The following is a 22,985-nucleotide window of genomic DNA, read 5'->3' on the forward strand; positions in this document are numbered from 1 at the left end:
AAATTTACCGATTCATAAATTATTCTCTCAACGTTCGAACCCCTCTAGAATAATTTCTCCTCTACGTCACTGATCTTCGATATCAAAATTCACCTTCCATTATATGTTTCCACGGTCTACTCCAAACACGAAGGCAAAATGAAAAAGTAATAGTTGAAAATAACCTGCGAGAACTCCCGTTGTGATGGTAGCAATTTTCAATATGTACCGAAGTATGTAGCGAGATCCGAGTTGGCTGCTAAATCATATTTACGATTGGAATCGATGTCGATACACCAGAAGCACTGCGATGGAAATCGGTAAAATGTAAAAGAAATGTTCGGACCAACGGGAAACCATTAGAAGGAAATGTTTTTAGAGCGAATTTTCAGAAGTGTTATGATTACAGGAGAGTATATTACTTTTTGAATATCGATGTGTTAGGAATCACACGTTAAAAGGTAAGATCTCGTTAGTCCTTAGCTCGCACAAGTTTCTCAACTTCTGAGAGTTGTCGTTCGTATGGGGTGACAGCCGATTGAATTGAAAATGAAGACCGAACATCCTGGTAAGGTATCGAAAACTATTAGAGAAAAATATATTTCAATATGTGATGAAATTGGCAGATACTTGATGAAAATCCAAGGTAAACATACTTATTAACCACAATTTGTTATATTTTGACTAAACAGTTTGCTAAACCGTATCACGTGTATCACTATAGTGCGAGGACGAAGGTTATATTATGAAGTCTCGCATATACCACCAAAAAAATGGTTGAAATAAAAATATAAATATAGAATTTTCACTGTATTATTCAGTTAGATTGTGAAATTTCAATTCAACAACAGATTTCAACAAATTTTGTCATTTGTCAACTTTCGAAAGGTCTACTGAAAGAACAGCAATAAAATGTTCATTTCAATTTTCAAGGCATATTACGATACTTTTTTCAGTCTAAACAAGGAAAAATGTAGGCTACCGGATTAAGAGTATCTCTAATCCAATCTGCCAAACAGTTCCTAACCAAGTATTTATAAAATTATTTTTTTTATAAATAGATTTATTCTGATTTCACATTTATTAAAAGTCATTAGTTATATAGGACTTATTATCGATGTTGAACACAATCTTAAATTAGTTTCGAATTATTTTCTATTTTTCAGTTTGTGTTTCTATTGAAGCGTGTTTTTTTAGTTTTTTTTAAACTGATATTTATTTTCCAATTTTTAGTTTAGTTGCTATTTCAAACCCATTTGTTTTGATATAAAATATATACGCATGCGTAGACAGTGGTTGTTTCACTTGCTCTCACACAGAGACTGTGTGAGGAAATTATTTAATCCTGGCGATCCGGATCAGGATAATGAGATAAACTTAAGAAAGTATTGTATTCTCATCGATTCTTGATAAGTGTACAGAATTTAAAATAAATATGTTTGTTTCAAGTTAGTCAAAATCGAGTGGAAATTGAGTACAAAGAAATCAAATTTAAATTTTATTCGAATTGGACATATCATGCCACAAGACAAAGCAAGTTACTGTCACAAATTAAGATACAAACAAATTTTGGAAAGAAGTCGATATATCACGATGGGATCAGTATATATAATTCCATTACAGAAAAAATAAAGAAGCACTATTCCATTACAAAATTCAAGTATCAATTAAAAAAATATCTAATTAGTGGAATTTCATATTTGCATTTCATTTCTATTACATTTGAATTCGTTTTCAACATCTACTTTCTGTAAACAATTCTATATTTGACTGCGTTCCATTGTTATTTTTTTTTTCCAAGATATGTTATATGTTCATTGTAAAATATCTTATTCCTGTTATTTTACTATACTTTGTAGTTAGTTATATTCCCTAGTTATAAGCATTCATTGTTTCTTTGGACAATGAACTGAATTAAAGTATAAGTACCCGGATCTCTGAACACAAGAGAAAGTGTCTGCTGGGGCATATCGACAAATCAGCAGTAGCTGAACCTGCACTCAAAGAGGCCCAAGCCCAAGTGTTCAATATAAGTCACACCTACTGTCCAAAAGAATATAGGAAAATGATACAAATTTCAAAACACAAAAACAATTTCAAACGAGAGGTATATGGAATTTACATTAATGAAATTTGGCTACCTGCACTTAATTGAACAAGAATCGGGTCTTTAAATTCAACCAATAGGAAAAAGTTCACGCCCACTACAAATGAAATAAATTTGAACACCCAAACCAATTCTGTACTATATGCTTTTAGAACAACTAGAGTACTTGATCCGTTGACTCTTCACCTTTGATAATGAATACCGCAGTTAAAAATGTAATGTCAGGCGACTAACAAACACGGAAAATAGTTTTGACACACTATAACAAAAAGTGTTACTGATAAATTGAATTTTACTCAAAAGTAAAAACATTTCTGGGTCAAAATCAGAAATTTATTCTATTAGACCTAAATATCAAAAACAGTAAACACTTACGATTTTCACTGTATTATGTCCATCACAACAAAACTCAACCGAGTGTACTCATGGTTCCGACATCAGGAATAGGAGAACATCAATTCTTCCACACTTTGATCAATTTGTAAACCGTATAATCGCACCGGCAAGCATTCATAAATCTCCTTCACCGGAAAGCTAGTGGAAATTGTCAGCGACGCGAGTTTTATGACAAAGAAAATAACAGTTTTCCTACGAATTCAGCGAAGTTTTATGGTCCGCGAACCACACAAATCCGAACAATAAAACCGTGAAACAAGACTGGAGCAATGGAAGGAAAACAAAAAAAAATCGAATGCGATATATTTCCTCTTTTCGAAGTTGTCGCATTGCAACGATTTCCGTGGACGGCTTTTAGTCGATACTGACTCGATTTTAGAAGTTTGGTAATACAGGGAAGGCGATATTCAGATGTTCTGGAGGTACCAAAGAATATAGGTACTGGAATAAAAGAATTTCGATTCAAATTATATAAAAAAAAGTATATTGTGAAAAAAATTAGGTGCACTAATATTACAGTATCAATTATTTAATAGCCAGAAAGGATGTTAATTGGACATACATACTAATGAAATGGTGGGAAATCAGCTATTGATTTTTCGTTGAGTACCAGATAGTTATCTACAGTTTATAACAAAATCATACAGGTATTCGAATGATTGAAAAATTCAATATTGGTGAATATAAAACACCAGAACTTGGGAAATATCTGCCAAATATAAAAAATATTAATGGGCCTAACAAACTACCATGAAGTAGACCTTGAATTGAACTTCTGCAAGATAATACTTCAAATTCTTTGAACCACCTTAAATAATTTGGTAACGAGCTGAAAAAGTTTGGTCATCTGCAAAACATAATTTATCTCTTCTTCTTCCCACAGATCGGATATGACGTCTTCGCTCATCGATTAGAGAAACTTTTTATCGCCTCGTCTCACAACTCCATCAACAAATATTTAAAGCCCCGACCATCATTCGGTTTAAGTGCGCCCGATTAAATTGAAGCAGTTTCGAGGAACTCTTAACGGTCCAGTAAATTTCATGACAAAATTAAAGATATTGCCATTAATAAGATAATGGCGTGTTATAAAATCTGCTGAGCACTTTTGTTTATGACTCTCCGAACAGCTTTTCTTTGATTGCGTTATTATTAAATCGCGTCAATAAATTTCGACCCTAAATAATAATTGCCAGGAGTATACGAAAGGAGTGGCTAATAAAAGTTGTTTATTTGACCTTGTGGGTTGCTTGGGTTTTATTGAGGGAGTTTCCAGAGGGTTAAATCAGGTTTTCGTACTGGGTTCACTCTGAATTTGTTTAGATAGGAGAAAAACAATGATGATTTACATTATTATTGATTGAAATTTGAATAGTATTGTACAGAGTCGGTCAAGTTTGTCTGTTTCCAAAAGCCAAAACTCTCTTGTCATGTACGGGACTGAAAAACTTCGAGCAATGGTTTTTTCATTCTTTGTAGAGTGTATTGAGCAAATGTAGAATTTTCTGTTCTACGAATTTGGTGATTTTATGTTCTTTGAAACGTCTAGTCTGTCCAACATACTTTTTGTATCCTAAATCCATTTCCTGAATCTTCTCTATTTTCATGATATTGTCTTTCAAGATGACCTTGAAGCACTAAGAACAAAACTTTCAATTTACATTTACTGATTAATTTATCGACAAAGTTTTTTTTATTTAGATTTCAATCCGCATCAACCACTTAGGGTTATTAGTTGCGGTACATATGATATACAATTTATATCAGTATACATCAAATTGAATTAAATACATGGATTCGCTTGACATATCCTATTACATTATTCCATTCGCTATTGAAGGTGGTGGTTGGATTCAGATCGTTTCTCTTCTGTTGGTGTTGTTGACAAGTGAAAAGGTGTTTCACTGTTAGGTCCATGTTATAATTTTCACATGTACTTCGAGTTTCTTTTTTCAGTAAATGCTGGTGAGTGAATTTGAAAGATCAAAAACTCAAATTTGAATAATCCAATACTTTTCACAAAACTAACTATAAAACATATCCTAATATTTCCTTGATATTTTATGTCAGTTTGTTGGAAAGGTTGTTTGTAAGCTGGTATGCTCGAAGAGTATCAATTTTGAATCTTATATAATGGCATGCTCAAGTCCACAATATTAGTGTTATAAAATAATATGCTTCATAAATGGAATAAAGTTACATTAGCTCAGAGACTGGATGCATTATAATATTCTATAACTTTGTTAAAAACTCTTTGAACTCTGTAACTCAGTAGAATCAGTTAGTAGGACTTTATATTATAATTTGCAAGGAGAGATAAAAAGCAGTATTCGAGACATGTATATTATATATATTATATATATTATATATAAAATAATATATAATGGACCAAGGTATGGCCCTTGAGGAATACCTAATGAAGTGTTTACATTTTTGTGAAGAATATTAATACATACGACTCCATTCATAACGTAAAAGTGAAAACCACATATGCCAATAACTCGAAATTGACTTGGAAAAAAAAATTATGGTGTTAATGTGTGAAACTACTCTCCATTAGCACAGATTGGATTTGTGCCAAAACACTTCGACTGTTACAGGTAGTCAGGGAATATTCCCAATGTCGCAAGATATTGATTTTTCGAAGTTTAATAAAATGAAATTATTGAAATCGAAAATTTCAAAATAAAAATATAGAACACGGGAATTATAGACATAAAAGTTCTCTGTCTATCCATGATTAACGTAATTGTCAAACTGTATTTTTTTCTCAAAACTAATTTTCTATGTTTATTATTTCATCAACACAAGTGAAACACAATTTACCCCTCAAAAATCCTACACGTATGAGGAGGAAATTTCCACAGTAGCACTAACCCTCTTTTCTCGTTTCACCGTGCAAATCCAACCCTGTTTCTCCTCCAACTTTATAATAAAATACCGAACGACCTGTCTGATGGATTCAAAAGATGTTCCTCTTTTCCACCCCATTCGACGTTAGAATACGTCGGAGTTGTAGAAGAGACCAAGGGATGGGGGATCAACGTGGAATTATTGAGATAAACTGGCTGGAAGGAGAATTTCAAGGTATGAGAATTTTTCATCCGAAGAGCTGAATGGGATTTTTCGAGGCGATATCGGAGGGATGATTCCGAGGGGTTGATGGAGTTGGCTTTTCCTGCGAAATCGGGTGTTTTCTTCTGGGTTTATTACCTTTGATATCTATTACGAATATGCGAAGGGTCTTTTTAATGCCATATATTATCTCACTTTCACATTCCCTACATCACTAATCGATTCGATAATGGTCAAAATCACATATCATAACTTCAGCTTAGGGATGGTGTATTACACCATATCCCTCCCTTCAATTTTTGAAAAGAAAGGTGGCGTCTGTAGTCGAATCAACATGGTTTTCGATAAAAAAAAAACAACTCAAATAGCCTTACTGAATTTTCGTGATCACTCAGTGAAGGTTATCGACGCAAGCGAGTGTCCTGCTGCCATTCTATGTGATTTGCGCAGGATTTTCGTGAAATTGTTGGATATTCTGGAAAGTTACGGTCTGAAGGGAGAGTCTATCATTTGGGTTCTTCTTTGTTCGAATAAGGATCCCAGAGAACCTTTAGCAACTCAAGACAAACCGACGAACCAGTTTGGTAGTATGTACCAGTTTGAAAAGAAATTAGGGTAAAACAAAAGTTATATCAAACATATATACCCTCACAATGAATTGCATTACAGTTTTTTTCCAGTTCCAGGTCAGAGTTCTTCACCTTCTTCAAATTGTATGGTCTCTCCAACAAATTAGTCTGCTTGCTGTTTGTATTGTTCGTTTATCTACGAAATTTATCTCAACCAATAAGAAGTGTAATTTTTGTAATATACAAAATGATTAAAAATATTCCTAATTTTTATCAAATTTCACAATTGAACTTAATTGATGATATCTACTTATCGCTGTAATCAAATTTGTCAATATGCCAGTTTCTTTATTTCATTATAATGTATCACAAAAATACCATAACTTTTTCTGTGAATATAGAAAACATGTTTTTTCAGTGTAGATACTTCAAGAGGAAATCGTTGAAATCAACCTCACTTTTTTCTCCGTGTATATCGAGGTGGTATACACATCATATTCAAGGTTACGAATTTTGAGCCATCGAACATCAAAGGCGGCATCAAAGCTGTCGCATCTGTATTTAATCTGTGATAGAGGGTCGATAGAAATTCAGGAGCACAGGGCTAATTTCAATGGAAAATAAGAGGCGGTGCACAATAATAAAATCTGGCTACCTGTCCTTAGAGGTACACATACAAGGTCAGGTAATCAATTAAGGGAAACCAAGATACCCTCACTAATAATAATATAAAACAGGAGTCAATTACAAGCATCATAGCAAAAATGCTACATGTATGAGGATAAAATTTCGTTCGGAACATAATGAGCACTAGCTCATCACTGTCACTGTTACTACATCGCCTTTGATAATGACTACCGGAATAGTAGACGAAACGTCCGGCATAAAAACCTAGAGAGCACGGCAAAAAAATACACAACTAATAAGAATGTTTCAATTGCACAGAAAGCAACATTGAGACGAGATTCTTGAAAATCAATTTTTGAAAGATAAAAGACTTTTAACTCTAATGAGCTTATGTATATTTGAGTTATCTGTAATTTTTTCACGAACAAAGCCGACTTCTCTCCGACTCTCTCCGACCGAACACCAAATATACACCAAGACCACTAAATACAAAATAAATAAAAAATCTCCTAAATTTATTCGGCCAAAATTTACAGTCATTTAGCAGATATAAAAGGGACAGAAAGATTTAAAATTTGATACATACATTGAATATAGTAAAACGAAAATAATTCAAGTTCTAACAGTGCATACTTGAATAATAATAAAATAATAATTGTAGAAATTTCAGATAAGAAATGGATCTTTTTATATCATCACGGAATATAAATATATGTTGGGTCAAAAAATTGAAATTTCTGTGCATGAGCAGACATAAAATTCTTCAGCTTCTTATATTTTTGTGTTCTATACTACATAATGTATACTTTTTTCTTAATTAGGAAATTGAGTTTAGATTTGAATAATCCAGATATTTTTCATGGGTAATAGTATAGCATGCCAAAAAGTGCTATAAACGAGTAATTTTTTTGTCTAATAGTTTTGGTTGATGATAGAGGTACTAACTTATTTTATTTCTGGTTTCATATGACTGTGATATGAGTTCAAAAAAATTTTAATTATTGTGGCAATATAAAGCAATTTTGTTAAATTATATTTGACGTGGATTTAATATCCAATTTTCTTTGATGTTACTTTGATGTTACAAATAGTTTTTCAAGTGGAGTGATGAGACTTCTTCCTATTATACTATATAGGGTTGAACATAATAAACTTGCTTTCAGCAATTTTTTATGAATGTCTACTATAAAATGATAAATCATGCAATTTAATGAATATTTTCTAATTTAGTTTCGTATATCAATCTTATGACTTTATAACATTAAAATCATAATCAATAACATATATTCATGTTTTTTCTTTAATTTTCCAATGAGCATTGTATGTATGAACAACTTGACTAGGCAGTATAAATAATTTTCTACGTTCTGAAATATTTCTGATAATATATATATATATATATATATATATATATATATATATATATATATATATATATATATATATATATATATATATTTTGATTGATGCAACTAATTTTCCTTTATTTAGAGTATTTCGATATTAAATTCTACAAAAAGGATTTGAAGCTTTATATCTTCTATAAATTATCTGCGAGCGCTTTCGACAGTTGGTAGTACTGTCATCTTCTAGGCACCCTTCAAACAAGCAGTTTGAAATCAAAGAATTTTTGAAATTTTAATTATAACAAATTATCAATGTTGCACTCTTAATTAGGCTCATATTTTATATGTATTATGTCTGAAAAGAGGGTATCATTATTATGCAAAATTATAGACACTCTTACTTCAATGATGCCAATATTTTTCCATAATCCCCATAAACGTTAATCACAGACCATCATCAAATATTGAACAACATCATGACATCCGCATTTGTTCCTGTGAAATCAAAGTTAGACACCAATCAATGTTTCATCACTGGTGAAATGCATTTCAAAACTGAAACCGGAGGCGTTTTGACAGATTAATGAATTTTTTTGGCTTCGCATGCACAACAAAATACATCAAAGGGTTTTAAAAACAATCGAAATCAATCCCTACTGGCTTTTTTACCTATGTTGCATTGTTGAATGACGCGATGTGCGGATTTTTAATTATTCATGGAGTCTGATAAAACAATTTGAGTTTCATGAATAATCAGATGCGCTGTTGTTTAGGTAAAACAGATTTTCATGTCAATCGAAACAAAACACAGTTTTCAGGAAAAAACAAAGACTCACGGATTTTTGGAAATTCGTTTTTTCAATACTGATTAACAAAATTGTTGATGATTGAAAATACATGTACTAGGCTTCGACGAACGATATAGGATTTTGTTTTGATTTATCAAAAGAGAAAGATTGCAGTTGAACGTTCATAGTTAACCTTCCTTTTATATAGCTGATTTATTTGTTTGACTACAAGTAAAATTCTACTTCTGGAGTGCCCATTTTTAACCAATACCTTCGCCACCTCGGAATTAACGAACTGATCAATTATCCAATGAACCCAACTTTGGGCAACTTTTGGGGTGATTATAGAAAAGTTTCTTGTAGAGTCCCTCAGAGGTATCAATGCCGTTATTATTCACGATTAATATAAATGAATTTTTGGAAATGGAATCTGAAGGAAATAATCCAAACTTCCACAGTTGGGACAACTATCTTGTGTAGTTTTAATACACGACAGGATCTCACACCAGTTGTTGAGAATTACATTACAGAAAAAAATATTTTCGATTTAAAAAGTCACACTGAATTTCTAGAAAACTTTTCATTTCTTATTATAACGGGCTTCCGAATATAAAACCTCTAACAAAAGTAGACAGCTATGAAATACCGAAAGATGCGATGTTGGAGATAGATCGGCATTCACGATGGGATTCACAAATAAACACCGTTCTCAAAAATCTAGGGAGCTACTGCAGAAATTCAAATACTTTAGAGACTTTCTAGGAGTCCAATTATATTTTGCAACAGTCGAATGTCAACTACAATAAGGAATAGAGGGATAGGATGAAAAATATATATCGAAAACTCCGCTTTACTTGAGGCAACCCTTCATTTTGAATATGATGAAGAATATAGGAAAAGGAAAGATCAGAAATCAAAACAGCGCCATGTTTATTTCAATTTTTCTACAAAATCGAAATAAAGCTATTAAAAAGTGTTCACAGGACATGCAAATTTCATTTGCTTTTAACCCTGTATAATGAAACTTCATGAAATATCTAATACATGAGCTGAAAAATCTCGGGCCTAACACATAGATAGCACTAGTCTTATTGCATTCACCGCTTTTTCAATTAGATCTAACCATCAGAAACCACAATTAAACGTTTAGCTGACTTCAAACGTGGTCGAGGAGACATCGATGATGCAGAACACAGTGATCATCCAAAAGAGGTCCAAAACATAAAAAAATCCACAAAATCGTTTTGAATGATCGAAATGTGAAGTTGCGTGAGTTAGCTGGCAATGTAAAGATAGATATCAAACGAAAGTGTTGACTTCGTACTGCATGAGCATGCGAAAGATCTGTTCAAAGTGGGAGCCGCGCGAGCTCACTGGTGACCAAAAACAAGAACGTTTTGATGATTCTGAGCAGTGTTTGGTCATGTTTAAACATAACAAACCAACATTTTTGCGTCGATATGTAACAATGGATATAACATGGATCCATCACTTCACTCCAGAATCAAAATGATCGTCATCTGATTCTATTTGCTCCCACATCCACCGTATTCGCCAGATTTGGCTACCAGCGACTTTTTTTTTCGCAGACCTCAAAAAATGCTCACTGAAGAGAAACTTCGTTCGAATGAAGAGGTTATTGCTGAAACTGAGGCCTATTTTGAGACAAAAGATAAATTGTACTGGAATAATTGTGTGGCTCTTGGTGGAGATTACGTTTATGAATAAAGCTAATTTTGAACAAAAACACGTTTTCTTTCTTAGGCCCGGGACTTTTCAGCCCATGTGTTATTTTCGAAAAGATAGTTTGTGTCGTTAAAGTAATACACATCAATTGCAGTGATAATGCTAACACGTGAGTACATTTTTCGGGTTATTTTTCATCTCGATGGACGCAGAAATTGATACCAAAGTCAAATTTCGAAACAAGCTATCTCTAAGAAAAATTTCCATATGATAACGGACTGGTCACAATGTATCTACTGTATCTTCTTGTCAAGTCAATATCATTATTATTATCCAACAAGCTCACTACGAACGACCCCTCGTTTTGATCAACTCACCGCTACTCGATTTATCGTCAGGTCGATGCAGGTCCGGCTTCGACGCCAACATGGAAAGCGGGTGTTGGGCGGGCAGGGCCCCCGAGAGCCCCAAGAGGCTAGCGGCGGAGCTAGGCGGCGCACCCGCCAAACTTGGGTGGGGCATCATGGGGATAGGTGGCGCTGCATGCGTCGGTAGGTGCTGAGACTGCATCTGTCGGAGTATCCCCGGAAGGTCTGTCCTTTGTTGCTAAAACAATAACATAGAGTTAGTTGAGGACAGTTATCTTGTAGCTAATGATATCAGTTATGGTGAGCCAAGTGGTGCGATACTACCAATATACTGAGTAAAGATGCGCAAAAATATACTCTCTGTATATCTAAAAAATCGTAAGAAATGGAAATCTTACTTAGGAGTTATCTCGACTGAACGCAAATTTTTCTTTTTGGACCTAGGATTAAATGATCTGGTGTAGAAAAATTGTTGTCTATCTACTTGACTAACGAATTGATCTACTTTGTTCAAGAGAGTAGAAATCCTGGTCTTTGACGTCGATATTTGTTAGAAGTATCTTTCAACGTTCTGAGACAACAAAAAACATAAATGACATAGGTACGCAAGTTCGAGAACATTAGCTCCTCTTTCTGTAACTCTGGTTTACTGATATATTAAAACAAATAATAAAAATGCACCTCCTATCAGTAACAAATAAGATTGTTTTCTGATAGTACACCAACATATCTGCGTGAGAATTGGTGACTTTGTCTCACTGCGACAGTAGTATGGCATAGCACATTAATATTCAATAGAAATTTCTCTCATAATGCTGCAAAACTGTGTATCTTTCTGCCTGATATTTTCAATCAAAATGATAGATATGTACCTGGCAAAGAATACGTCAATTCAGATTTATAAGTTCAATGGTTCCTATTTCAAAAGATTATGTTTCTATATATGTGATATATATATATATATATATATATATATATATATATATATATATATATATATATATATATATATATATATATATATATATATATATATATATATATATATATATATATATATATACATATTTGAACTATTTTATACATATATGTAAGTGTTATATTTTCTTATGTATCTGCATAACAGTTGTGTATACATTTCACATCCATGAAACACCTAAAAGTGAGCCGTGCGTTTGAAAAGTTCAACAGTATTATGTCAACCCATAAACGATGTGCTGCTAAAAGATATTTCCATTGTGGCCTAAAAAAATGGATCCGGGTGATAGACTAATGGAAAAACGTATTTGAGGTGGCGGTAGAAATAGCTTCTTGCAAAATCAGCAGATCAATCCTAGTCTATATCTTGTATTTTTGTGAGTTGCTAGCAGAAGTTGGAAGATATAATGCCACCTCCAAGCAGACCAACCACTATGCTATGCAGTTTTCATCTTCCTCGAATCCGTCACAGCAATACTGAGTTTGCGGATAAAGCTGCCTGCCATCGTATTTGTTTTTGCTATGTTGTTATGTAAGCATAACATAACATAAGCATAACAATACAAGTAAAAAAACACAAAATTAATTCGATAATCTGGGAATGATGTAACATTGTTCAATTCTTTTGATTGAAATACCAATACCAATTCGGACCAATGTTATATAAAATATTTCTTTCAAGGCGATAAATTAATGAAAGAAACTGAAAACGCTTTTTACGATTCCATTTGAGAATCAGGAAACAATTTTTACGAATATCACTTGTTCCCATAATTTTCTGAGTTGGTTGTTAATTTTTTTTAATTTATACTTTGTTATTTTAGAGCAGAGGTTCTCAAACTTATTTTGTCTACCGCCCACTTCGAAAATTATTTATTTTCTAGCACCCCCCATTTTTTTTTACTTTACTACATTTTAAGAATCACAATCACAGTCATTATTTAAATAATTAAATTATGTGTGTCATGTGAAAATAAGACTTTCTGATGAGGTTAATGTAAAACACCTTTTTGTAATATTAGGAAAACTTTTATTCATCCCAATATGAATTTGAAAACTAATCTAATGTGAAGAATACATTTGATGATTTTTAACAAGTTTGTTAATATCAGGCTCGAATTTACTCAAAAACAGCCGTAAGTCACCGCGTTCGGTATTCTACAACCGATTTCTCTTTTTAGTTAGCAACGTTGCCACAGCACTAAACTCACGTTCACTCAAATACGATGATGGGAATGCTATCAAAAATCGTTGAACGATGGACCACAATCCAGAATACAATTGCGGAATTGGCATTTGTAGACAAAATCCTTGGTATCCATTTTTGAATTTTATTTTTGTTTCCTCGAACGAGGAAACAAACAAGTTCTTCTTTCAGTTGGGGTGATCCTGTTGTGTTGACATTTGAAAAAGGGTCCAACACCCAGTCCGGTATTTCCAACTTAAATGTCCTAAGGATACTGCTGACAAATTAGGGAAATTGTGAAACTCACGTCCGCCGATATTATTTTTGTATATAAGAGAGCAATTTGACTACAAAAGCAGCAATGACATTTTTTGTTTTAATCAAATTCAAGTCGTCTCCTTGAAGTTGGAGATTGATATCATTAAATAATTTATACAGGTCTGTCAAGCACGCAATATCATTCTTTGAAGTGATGAGGTTGTCGTGCAATTCTTTGTCTTTGTTTTCCAAGAACTCTATTACTGAGTCAAATAGATTGTAAAATTGAGATTGAGTAAGACAGTTACCTCTTGATAACCAACGCATTCCACTGTGAAATAGCAATCGGATGAAATAGTCATCATTAGCAACACACACAAAGCTGATTAAATAATATGTCATTTGAATAGCTGTTTCAGATTTTATTGACTGCTTTGATGAAATATTGCAGTGATTGAGAGACAGGAAAGAAACGGTAAAGTTTGTGTTGAAACAAAAAAAACATTTTCAAATTAGCTATCGCCCCCCTAAACCGCTTCAACGCCTCCCAATCTTCTCTGTGCCCTTTCTATAGGTCTCCAACGCCCACAAGGGGGCGTTATCACCTACTTTGAGAAATACTATTTTGGAGCCTTTCCAATCGAGGAGCAACTTAGCAATAGATAATATCAATTCTCCTGTGAACTGGTGGTTTTATCATACTGGGTACTATGGTATTGCTAAATAACAAAGTTTTCGTTAAGAAATGGAATATTTTTTTGACAACATTTTGAGGTTTTATGGCACTACTTTCTATAACCTTGCTAGATAAAATTCATAAAAACATTTAAAATATTTGATCTATATAATAGAGACTACATTGATCCAATAGACAATTTAAACTGACGGGTCAGTTTTCTAAACAAAAAACATTCTACTTCTAAAAGCTCTGTCAAAGTTATTTTCAACAAAATATGAAATTCGCAAAATCATCAAACTGGAAAAACAAATAATCCGATTGACTTCTTTAAGACTGTCAAACTCTGCATATACACGCAATCTACACCACACTACACACCTAATCTAATCAATCCCTCCTCTAATTCTTGTCTGATATCATCCCAGAAGACTCATGGATAATTGCCAACTTCCAACTATTAATTATTCAACCCTAATTAGGCAAGCATCTCGCGAGGGGGCGCTGTAGTTTCATAGTCATCAGTCACGTTTGCAACTAGCATCGATCAGAGTCTCCTACTAGGGAGTTGAGGCGGAAGAAGGGGGCGTTCGTTTTATAAATACAACTTTAATTTCAACAAAAAAAACAAAAAAAAGGTGTCGAAAAGTTGTATTTTATATTTCCATCATGGGGAGAAAAACGGTTTTTGTTCTATATTGATTGCAGGCGGTTAGAGACCCAAAAACCATCAACAATCATCCCAAAAGTGTGTAATTTTGAACTTTATTTTGGATAGGACCACTTCAAGAAGCGCTATTCCGATTTTTCCAGAAAATATTCAATGAGAATTTAAAAATTCCCATTCTACTTTGATATAATTTGAATTTATTACATACTATAACTATTGAAAAACGGGAAACACTTTTCAGTAACACATTTCAAGGTGAAAGAAAACATTCTTATTTTCAAATTCGAATAGTCTCCCTCTAAGAAGTCTTCAGTTTCAAGTATCGACCTTATTCAATTCTACTGAAACTACATTCAAATAACTTGATGTTAACTGTTTTTGATGGGAAAAGAAATAAAATTTTTAGTAGATTAACAATTCAGTTGTTGCCGAAGTTTCAGTTTACAGCATATTTATCATGAATGTGTTTTTTGTTTATAGAAGTTTCAAGTTTCAACTTTTTTAATTGAGGTTAAATAATGTTAGGTAAGATTCATTTCATTTTTCTCATAAGATGGGAATGAGAATATGAATGTGAAGAGGAAAATAAGATCCGTAATCGAAAATAAAATTTCGAATTTTTCAATCGGATTAATCGAAAGACAAACAAATACACTTTGAAATGTCAGTGAAAACAAACTGAAATATAAATTATTAATAAATCAAAGATCGTTATAATATATTGAAATCAGAACCAGAGAAATATAAAACCTTGCCATGTTACTGAAAACAATGTTTTTATTTTCAGTCAAAGTCAAAGTTTACTAAGTACTATCCCATTTTTGAATTGTAATTTTTCAGATTTGTCTATGTTTTTGAAATCATAGATATTTTTATTGGACATTTTGGTAATCTCAGAAATACCCGGCCCAACAAAGAAAATACAAAAACTTTGCAGCTGCAGCTGTATATATTTTTCTCAGTGACATTCAATAAGTTCGATACCAGTTTTATTATAAGAACTGTGTTGCTCCTCAAAATAGCCATCAACTGCCAATATAACTTCTTCATTGTTGGAAAATCTTTGACCAATGAGCCATTTTTTCAAGTTTAGGAACAGAAAATGATCCCAAGGGGCTAAATCTGGCGAATAGGGTGCATTCGGAAGCAATTCAAACTTTAATTCGTTAATTTTAGTCATTGGTGTAATGGATTTGTGAGCTGGTGCATTGTCTTAATGAAACAACATTTTTTTCTTAGCCAAATACGGCTGTTTTTCAGTCAAACGTTGCAATAAGTTCGCATACAGGTGCGTATTCACAAAGAAAGCGAGCACGAGAGAGCATTCGTGTATGTTTGCTCGTGTTCGCTCATGTTTGCTTCACATATTGATGTCTCGTTCACACCAGAGCAAATATCTTCAAGTTCGTACTCGTAGTTGATTCATCCACTTTGTGCGAGCACCTTTTGATGTACCGCCTTCTTCTCGATCTTTTCTGAACGCGAACAAGCATACGTTCGCTCGCTCGCTAGCCCGTACTCACCAGACGATTATTGAGGCAGAATGCTCATTCACTCTTGTTCGCTCGTGCTCGCTTTTTTGGTGAATACGCACCTCAATACTCGCCGTTGATATTGATTAAAATATATGGTGGGAGAATTTCGATTGAAAACGATTCGGAGGTCTAAACTAAAATCAGTTCCAAAAAACTGCAAATCTGGCTATTGTAAGGTTGGCTATACTGGCGACCCTTACTAAGACTCCATGGGATCGACAGAAGACTCGATCATTCCAAAAAAGACTTGTTACAAAGCCTAGCCACGATATCCACCACTGAATAATATTTGTCCTATCTTTTTCTGCAGGTTTTGGTGCAAGGCAACTAGATGAAACAGAGCCCAAAAATAAGGCATAATTGATCCAACACCAGACAGCGTTGTTTTTACACTTTATAAGTCTGTCAGTGGTAGATAGATAGATAGATAGATAGATAGATAGATAGATAGATAGATGTTTATTGACTACGGTATATAAAGGTACATTAGTAGTAAGTCCGTGGTACAAAATGAAGGTGAATACCGTAACTGAACAAAAATAAATATAAAAAAATAATAGTTTAATTATACAGAAAAATTATTGAATAAAATATACAGAGGTTGTGGCAACATATTCCTCCGTATCATAAAAACATTGTTTCATTAGATAGTTCTTGATGTTCTTTATTACTAGGCTGGACAACGGATGCACTGTTGAAGTCAACTCTTCTTAGAGGAAGAGCCTTCCAAATGTTATTATTAGTATTGTTTCCATGGGAAGTAACCAAACGAAAGTTATTCATTTTCGATGATATGATCTTCAAGATGAATCGCCAAGTACCAAATCACCGAAATGGCAAATTCAACTGCTTGTTCTCTCCCATTTCTCTCGCCCCTCGTCCGACTAAAGCAGCCATTATTCAAAATTCTTAGAGCTGAAAGTCTGCAAATTGATTTCTTTGGCACCGCGCCGCCTCCCCCAGTCAGTTGGCGTCGACGTCGTTCTCGTCTCTGATGGATTTCATTATAATTACATTTTTCCAGAGCTCGCTGCGACGTTGCTTTATCGAGTTGAAAAAAGTTTACTTTATTTTAGCGCCGGTTTTAATTTTCTTTCGTATGAATGAATACGTAATTGGTATTTTATTTGCTCGAAGGGGAGGTGTAATTCGATTTCGGAGTTTTTGCTTGGAGAGGCAGAGAGCTTTCGTTACGTCTCCAGCGCTAATTTGGGGTAGATATTCAAATCTTCTTTCATGGAATCGTATTGTCCTCGCTTTATTCGATTTCTCAACCATGACAATGAAAACTTGAGTAAAAAAGATGCCGTGGAGATTAAAAATGTAGATTCCAGTAGAAAAAAATATTTTTTTTGTCTCAACACATAAAAAGTAACATTTGTCGGATCAATAATGAGAGCAAGGTTTTCATTCTTGGCACACCTAAAATGACAACAGACATTGGGTCGGCGTCCTCAAAGGCCAAAAAAAAACCAATACAAAGAAATGATGCCGCTGCCAACTAGTCCACGTGGACTGAAGAATTGGCGGTAAGTATTGGATAATTTTTACTAACCGAGTTTTATGATTGGCTGAAGAGTCATAAAATTAAATTTGAAGTCATGTTACGGTGACGAATAAAATGTGGGGATGAGTATCGCCGTTGTGTCGTCAATGTTCAGTTCAGGAACTGATCGCGATTTGATTGTTGAAATTCGATATTCGTGCAGTTATAATTACCTAAAATTTTTGTTATCTGTTTAAAATGTGGCGTCCTTGGACAAGTACCAATAGTAATTACGAGTGTGATAACAACGCAGACTTTTTCTTGTGTAGTGATTCCAATAGCGATGGTGAACCATGCGAAAAAGGAATACCAGTGAATAAGATTCGGATGCATTTGAATATTGAAACACAGAGTATGTTTCAATATGAGAATCTACATCTCAAGTTTGGTTTCGGGGAAAACAAGCAACATCAGATTCGACCGAAATTCCTTTCTCGACTGTACGTTTAATAGTCAAAAACAAACCTTATGAACGCAAGACGCGATGTATGTGATACGGGATTACCAAAACCTTTAGATGGTCTTAGAAAATCATTAAAAAAAACAATATACGACTGTTACAAAAGCAATGAGATTCCTACAATTGAAATGATAAGGAAGAAATTGAATACTTCCGGCCATAACGTGAGCTGCTGTGACAAAACTCTTCAGAATTGGATAAAGAAATTAGGATTCAGATTTAAAATAATAAACAAACGTCAAGCAGTTATGGAAAGCAAAAGAATAGCTGCCTCCGTGGTAATTTTGATAGTTTTCTTGTAAACACAAGATCTATCAACTGAAACCACAAATGTGTGGTTGGCTCCTGCTGGTGGCTCCGTGCATTTGTATTTCTATCTTTTGGTAACAAAGTGTTGCCCATCCTTACACTTGGCTCCACCATACTGGTGATGGGCCAAAAGCCCGAAACACGCTATTTCAATGAAAAATGTTCAAATAATTCAGCGTTTAGGAAACTCCAGCCAATCGATTCATCGGGAAGCAAGAATGAATAATGCTCAACATTTATAATTCAAGTGATTACGTGAATATGTATGTCTCAAAGGTCAACTCAAAGTAAGAAATAACATCATATCATAGCTAAAGTTTTCGAGTAACAACTATTATCCAGTTCGCAAACTTCAGCAAAGCGTTCTCAGAATACATCGCTTGCCGTAGTCGTTGATAAGCTCTTGTGTCTTTCGAAATTAATTTGCAATCCGACAGAAATGCAGCTTACACCGTCTAAGAGACACACAAAGCCGATACCGGCTTAAACGATTTATCATCAGTGTAATTAGGATGAAATGTCATACCCGGATTACATCCTCGAATCAAATTACTCTGTCATAAGATTACAGATACGACCTGAGTAGAGATTGAGGAATTTGTGTGGAAAATTAGTCATTACCTACGATCGAGAATAACTGTAATCAATTCTATCAGTGTGAAAATGAAACTAACTTCGTGAATTAGTTCCTTGAACATTCTGATATGGTGTTGAAGTAGGTGGTGGCTCAAGAAAAAGAAGATGGCCTCTTTTGGACGACTTGCTGTATAGACATTCTTTCATAAGTGGTAATTTTGAAGTTGTCGAGTATTTCTCATAGATTAACCCAAAAAATGCACTGTTTTTCATGCATTGAAAATGTTTGATGAACACTGACTACATCAAAATTTTCTTAGAAGAAAACAAAACAAAGATGACTGATTATAGTCATGATAGACCTAAAATAGATTTTCCAAAGGTATCACTCAATACGGAATAAAATTATTTAATTTGTTTTCCACCCCTAAACAGGATCCTCGGTTCTGATGAATATATTTTTTTATTCGAATAGGTAACTGTTGAAAATTACGCAATACTTTTTCATTTGAGATAAATTCGTGGATAAAATAGGATTGAATATTTTCACTTTATAAATGGGAGGCGAAATGATGAGGGTTTATCAAATCAACACTACACAGGTTATGTTCAAGCAATTTTCCGTGGCTATTGGCCAAGATCTGCAGATCTTCCATTGTTGTTACATTTTCTATCTATGCAGGTTAGGTTAGGTCCAAACTGTGTGGGTCTATTCGACCCTCCACCGTAACCCACAAGGGTTTATTGTGGGTCACACCTATTCACAATCGACCAAATAAACCCAGCTTCTTAACGAAGTTGATTAGCTTGTATGTTGACTGGTCTTTCAGGTCAGATGGTAAGAGTACGGCTCTGCCGAACTCTAAAAACCTGATTCGGTCCCCAGAGGGGTAGACACAAAGTATGTGCTCTGCTGTTTCATCATTTTCATCAGAGGCGACACAGTCCGTGTCTCTGCATATGATGATTCAAATGACAGTGACCTGTAAGAAGGCCTGTTAACATCGTAGTTTATTCCTAATGTAGTCCAACAACTGTTTGGTATCAAGCTTCGAAGGATGAATAAACGCCTTGGAGTGAGCCAATCCTGGAATATTCTGCCAGAAGTCCATAAATCTTCTTGCCATCCAGGTGTTCAATCTATGTTTGGCAAAGCCTTAAGCGATGAAAATGAAAGGTTCTGATTTATACTGGTAGTAAAATGAGTGATTTCTTGTAACATTTTTGAAATCCATAAAAAGTTTCTTCCAATTAGCATCTTTAGTAATTAAAGAAGCACGTTAAAACATTGGCAGTTATGAAACTGTTTTTCAACATGGTGTTACTATTTTTTTGGGGTCTAATTGACATCGACTGCATTGGTCATTAGCCTCGAGTCCTGGGTAGGCAATGTTAATAACTCTCCGAGCCACCTAGGGAGCACCATGACTATTCGCAGTCCGTCAGCCATTTAACGCTGCAGAATCATCCGAACTTCCACTAGATAAATTCTCTCAAAAAAATATCTGATCGAGGTTGGCATCGAACTCACGACTGGAAGGTCGTTCGCGCTACCACTGCGCCAATTAACCGTTGGTGTTGCTATTATAGCAATACAAGATTTTTTATGTAATTGGAATGAAAAAGTTTTAATCGGACTTCTTTGGGTATTTTCAGCTTCCATAATCTGATCAAATATAAAAATTGTAATGGAGAACTTTAACAGGTGTGGAAAAAGCAAAGTTTTAGTTCACCTCAATGAGTTACTGCATAAATTGAAAATATTGTTCACACAGAAAAATGTTCCATTCATCAGTAACTCAGCTATCAAAAGAAAGCTTAGGAATTATACAGGTCACTTCAAAAATGATCAAATAACGTGAAGTGCAAGCCACAACTGTCGCTGAAAACCTGCCAAATCCGATCTAATCGATAAAAGCTCAAACATAAAACAACAAATCCATTAATGCACCAGTTCAGGAAGGCGGTGCGGGCGCGATAGAACACCACTTTCCCCCTCTCCGCCTCGCGGAAGGGACTTTTAATTTAAAAAGTTCGCCGCCGACATCAGCGCCTTCTAGCGTCACTCACACTGAATGCTAATTGGATTATGATGGTCCCACTCTTTGGACGCTTTTTATAACGGCATCATCTGGCAAGCCTTTTGTGCTCAAACAAACCCGGTCCAACGGTTCGAACGGATTAAAAATTGAGTGGCAGTTTTTATTCTTTTAGAGTAGGTTAACAGTAGCGTAGTTCTATGTGAGTACCCTCTGCATAATGAAATTGGTATCAAAAGTGGATATCACCGGTATCCCACTCCTGACACCGTTTTCTGTGTATCAGCTGCTAATCAGGTGAAACTGGTAGCCTCTTCGCTCTGTAGGGCTTTTGTTTATTTGCTGTTACCGTCTGAAATGATTTTGTCGCGCTTTGCAAAATACCCCCCACTGTTTGTTATTTGATGTTTTATAGTTGAGTTCTCTGACTGTGACGAACATTCTCTGTGAATGACCATACTTAATTGAGGGCAGAGTTCCTTGCACTTCTGCATGAAATTGTTTTACTCATTTTAGAATGAGATTGATAGTTTATTCGATCCACATGAAGTGGTATGATGAATTTGTCTCCCGCCATAACAGGAATTTTCAAATCATTCTTGGGAATAAACTGATTAAACATTGTGATCAAGTAGATATAAAGCGTATATAAAAAGCGATTATATTTCGCAAGATTCGTTTAAGCGATAAATTATTCAATTATCAACAACCGTTTTAGTATAACTAATCAACGCAAAAACACTGTTAGGAATGTTTATGAGAATTTAATTCCCACGTATTGTTCCTGATTGCCTATAAATTTCATTTCCTTCTGGAATGTTTAGTAATTATTATCTTCCATTGCATTGAAAACATCTACATTACTTCATTAAACCAGTATGGTACCCTATTATTATGAGATAGGGAAGTACCTGCTTCATGTTCCTAAACAAAATACGCTTCAGCTATCGAAGAGAAAAAAATACAAAAAACCTTTCCAGTCGTTAACCTCTTTTTAGTTAAGACCTGCTTTCTATGATTTTTTTCATTCTTCGAATGAATGAAATCTTCATCAGATTCTTGCCAGGGGATGCATTACAAAAAATTGAAAATAAATGAAATGAATATTTCCAGATTCAAAAATGGCAGGAAAGTGACCTAATTACATTTTTTTCACTTTATATCAGGTATTAGTAAAACCAATCATATTAGTTACTTGAAATATTACTTCGGCAGATATCGAATCACGTACTCACTTAAAATATTGCATTTGATCAATAACTATCACCACGAAATGGATTTGATAGTCAAAAAAGGTTTTGATTGCCGAAAGAGATTTTGACGCACAGGCTCTGGAATATTCGAAGGGCGCATCAGAATAATCGAAACTGAAGGAGTGTTCAAGAAGTATTACCACAAGTTTATTAACTTGTTCCTGTCAAAGGTTGAAATGAGCGAACGTCTTATTCTCCAGAATTGGTTCAATATATTATTTTTGCCATCATTCCAAAAACCGCAATGATCAAATTCACGAACTACTATTCTTGTAAAGCTTTGTAACATTTCAATCTGCCCCAGCTTTTTAAAATAAGTCACGTACATATTTCTGCTAGTAAAAATCTGAACAATTTCTTAATAACACAGATTCTGGAAAAACCATGGAAACTAATCTGCAATACTTAATTTCGAGGATCAGTTTTATAAATGTATTGAAAATTCAACGGAACTTACTCTGACGTATTAATACTCAAAAAATATGGAGAATGAATAAATAGAAATTTACTAATTATTGGATTTGAATTGATGAGAAAGAAATAACGCAAGTCTGACAT

General features: G+C 34.2%; 1 protein-coding gene across 5 annotated transcripts in view; it reads right to left on the reverse strand.

The window, feature by feature from the left end:
* The window catches only part of LOC111501902 (transducin-like enhancer protein 4), a 361,306-nt gene that overhangs the window by 109,101 nt on the left and 229,220 nt on the right, over positions 1–22,985 (reverse strand). For all 5 annotated transcript variants that reach the window (XM_074183014.1, XM_074183015.1, XM_074183013.1 and 2 more), the window contains one exon: positions 10,951–11,179. In XM_074183014.1, the coding sequence (XP_074039115.1) occupies positions 10,951–11,179 (229 nt within the window). The remainder of the gene's footprint in view (positions 1–10,950; positions 11,180–22,985) is intronic.

The sequence above is a fragment of the Leptinotarsa decemlineata genome, unplaced genomic scaffold, assembly GCF_025532065.1.
Source record: "Leptinotarsa decemlineata unplaced genomic scaffold, Ldec_3_MD MMD2_tig00026330_RagTag_RagTag, whole genome shotgun sequence".
In the NCBI taxonomy this organism is placed as follows: domain Eukaryota; kingdom Metazoa; phylum Arthropoda; class Insecta; order Coleoptera; family Chrysomelidae; genus Leptinotarsa; species Leptinotarsa decemlineata.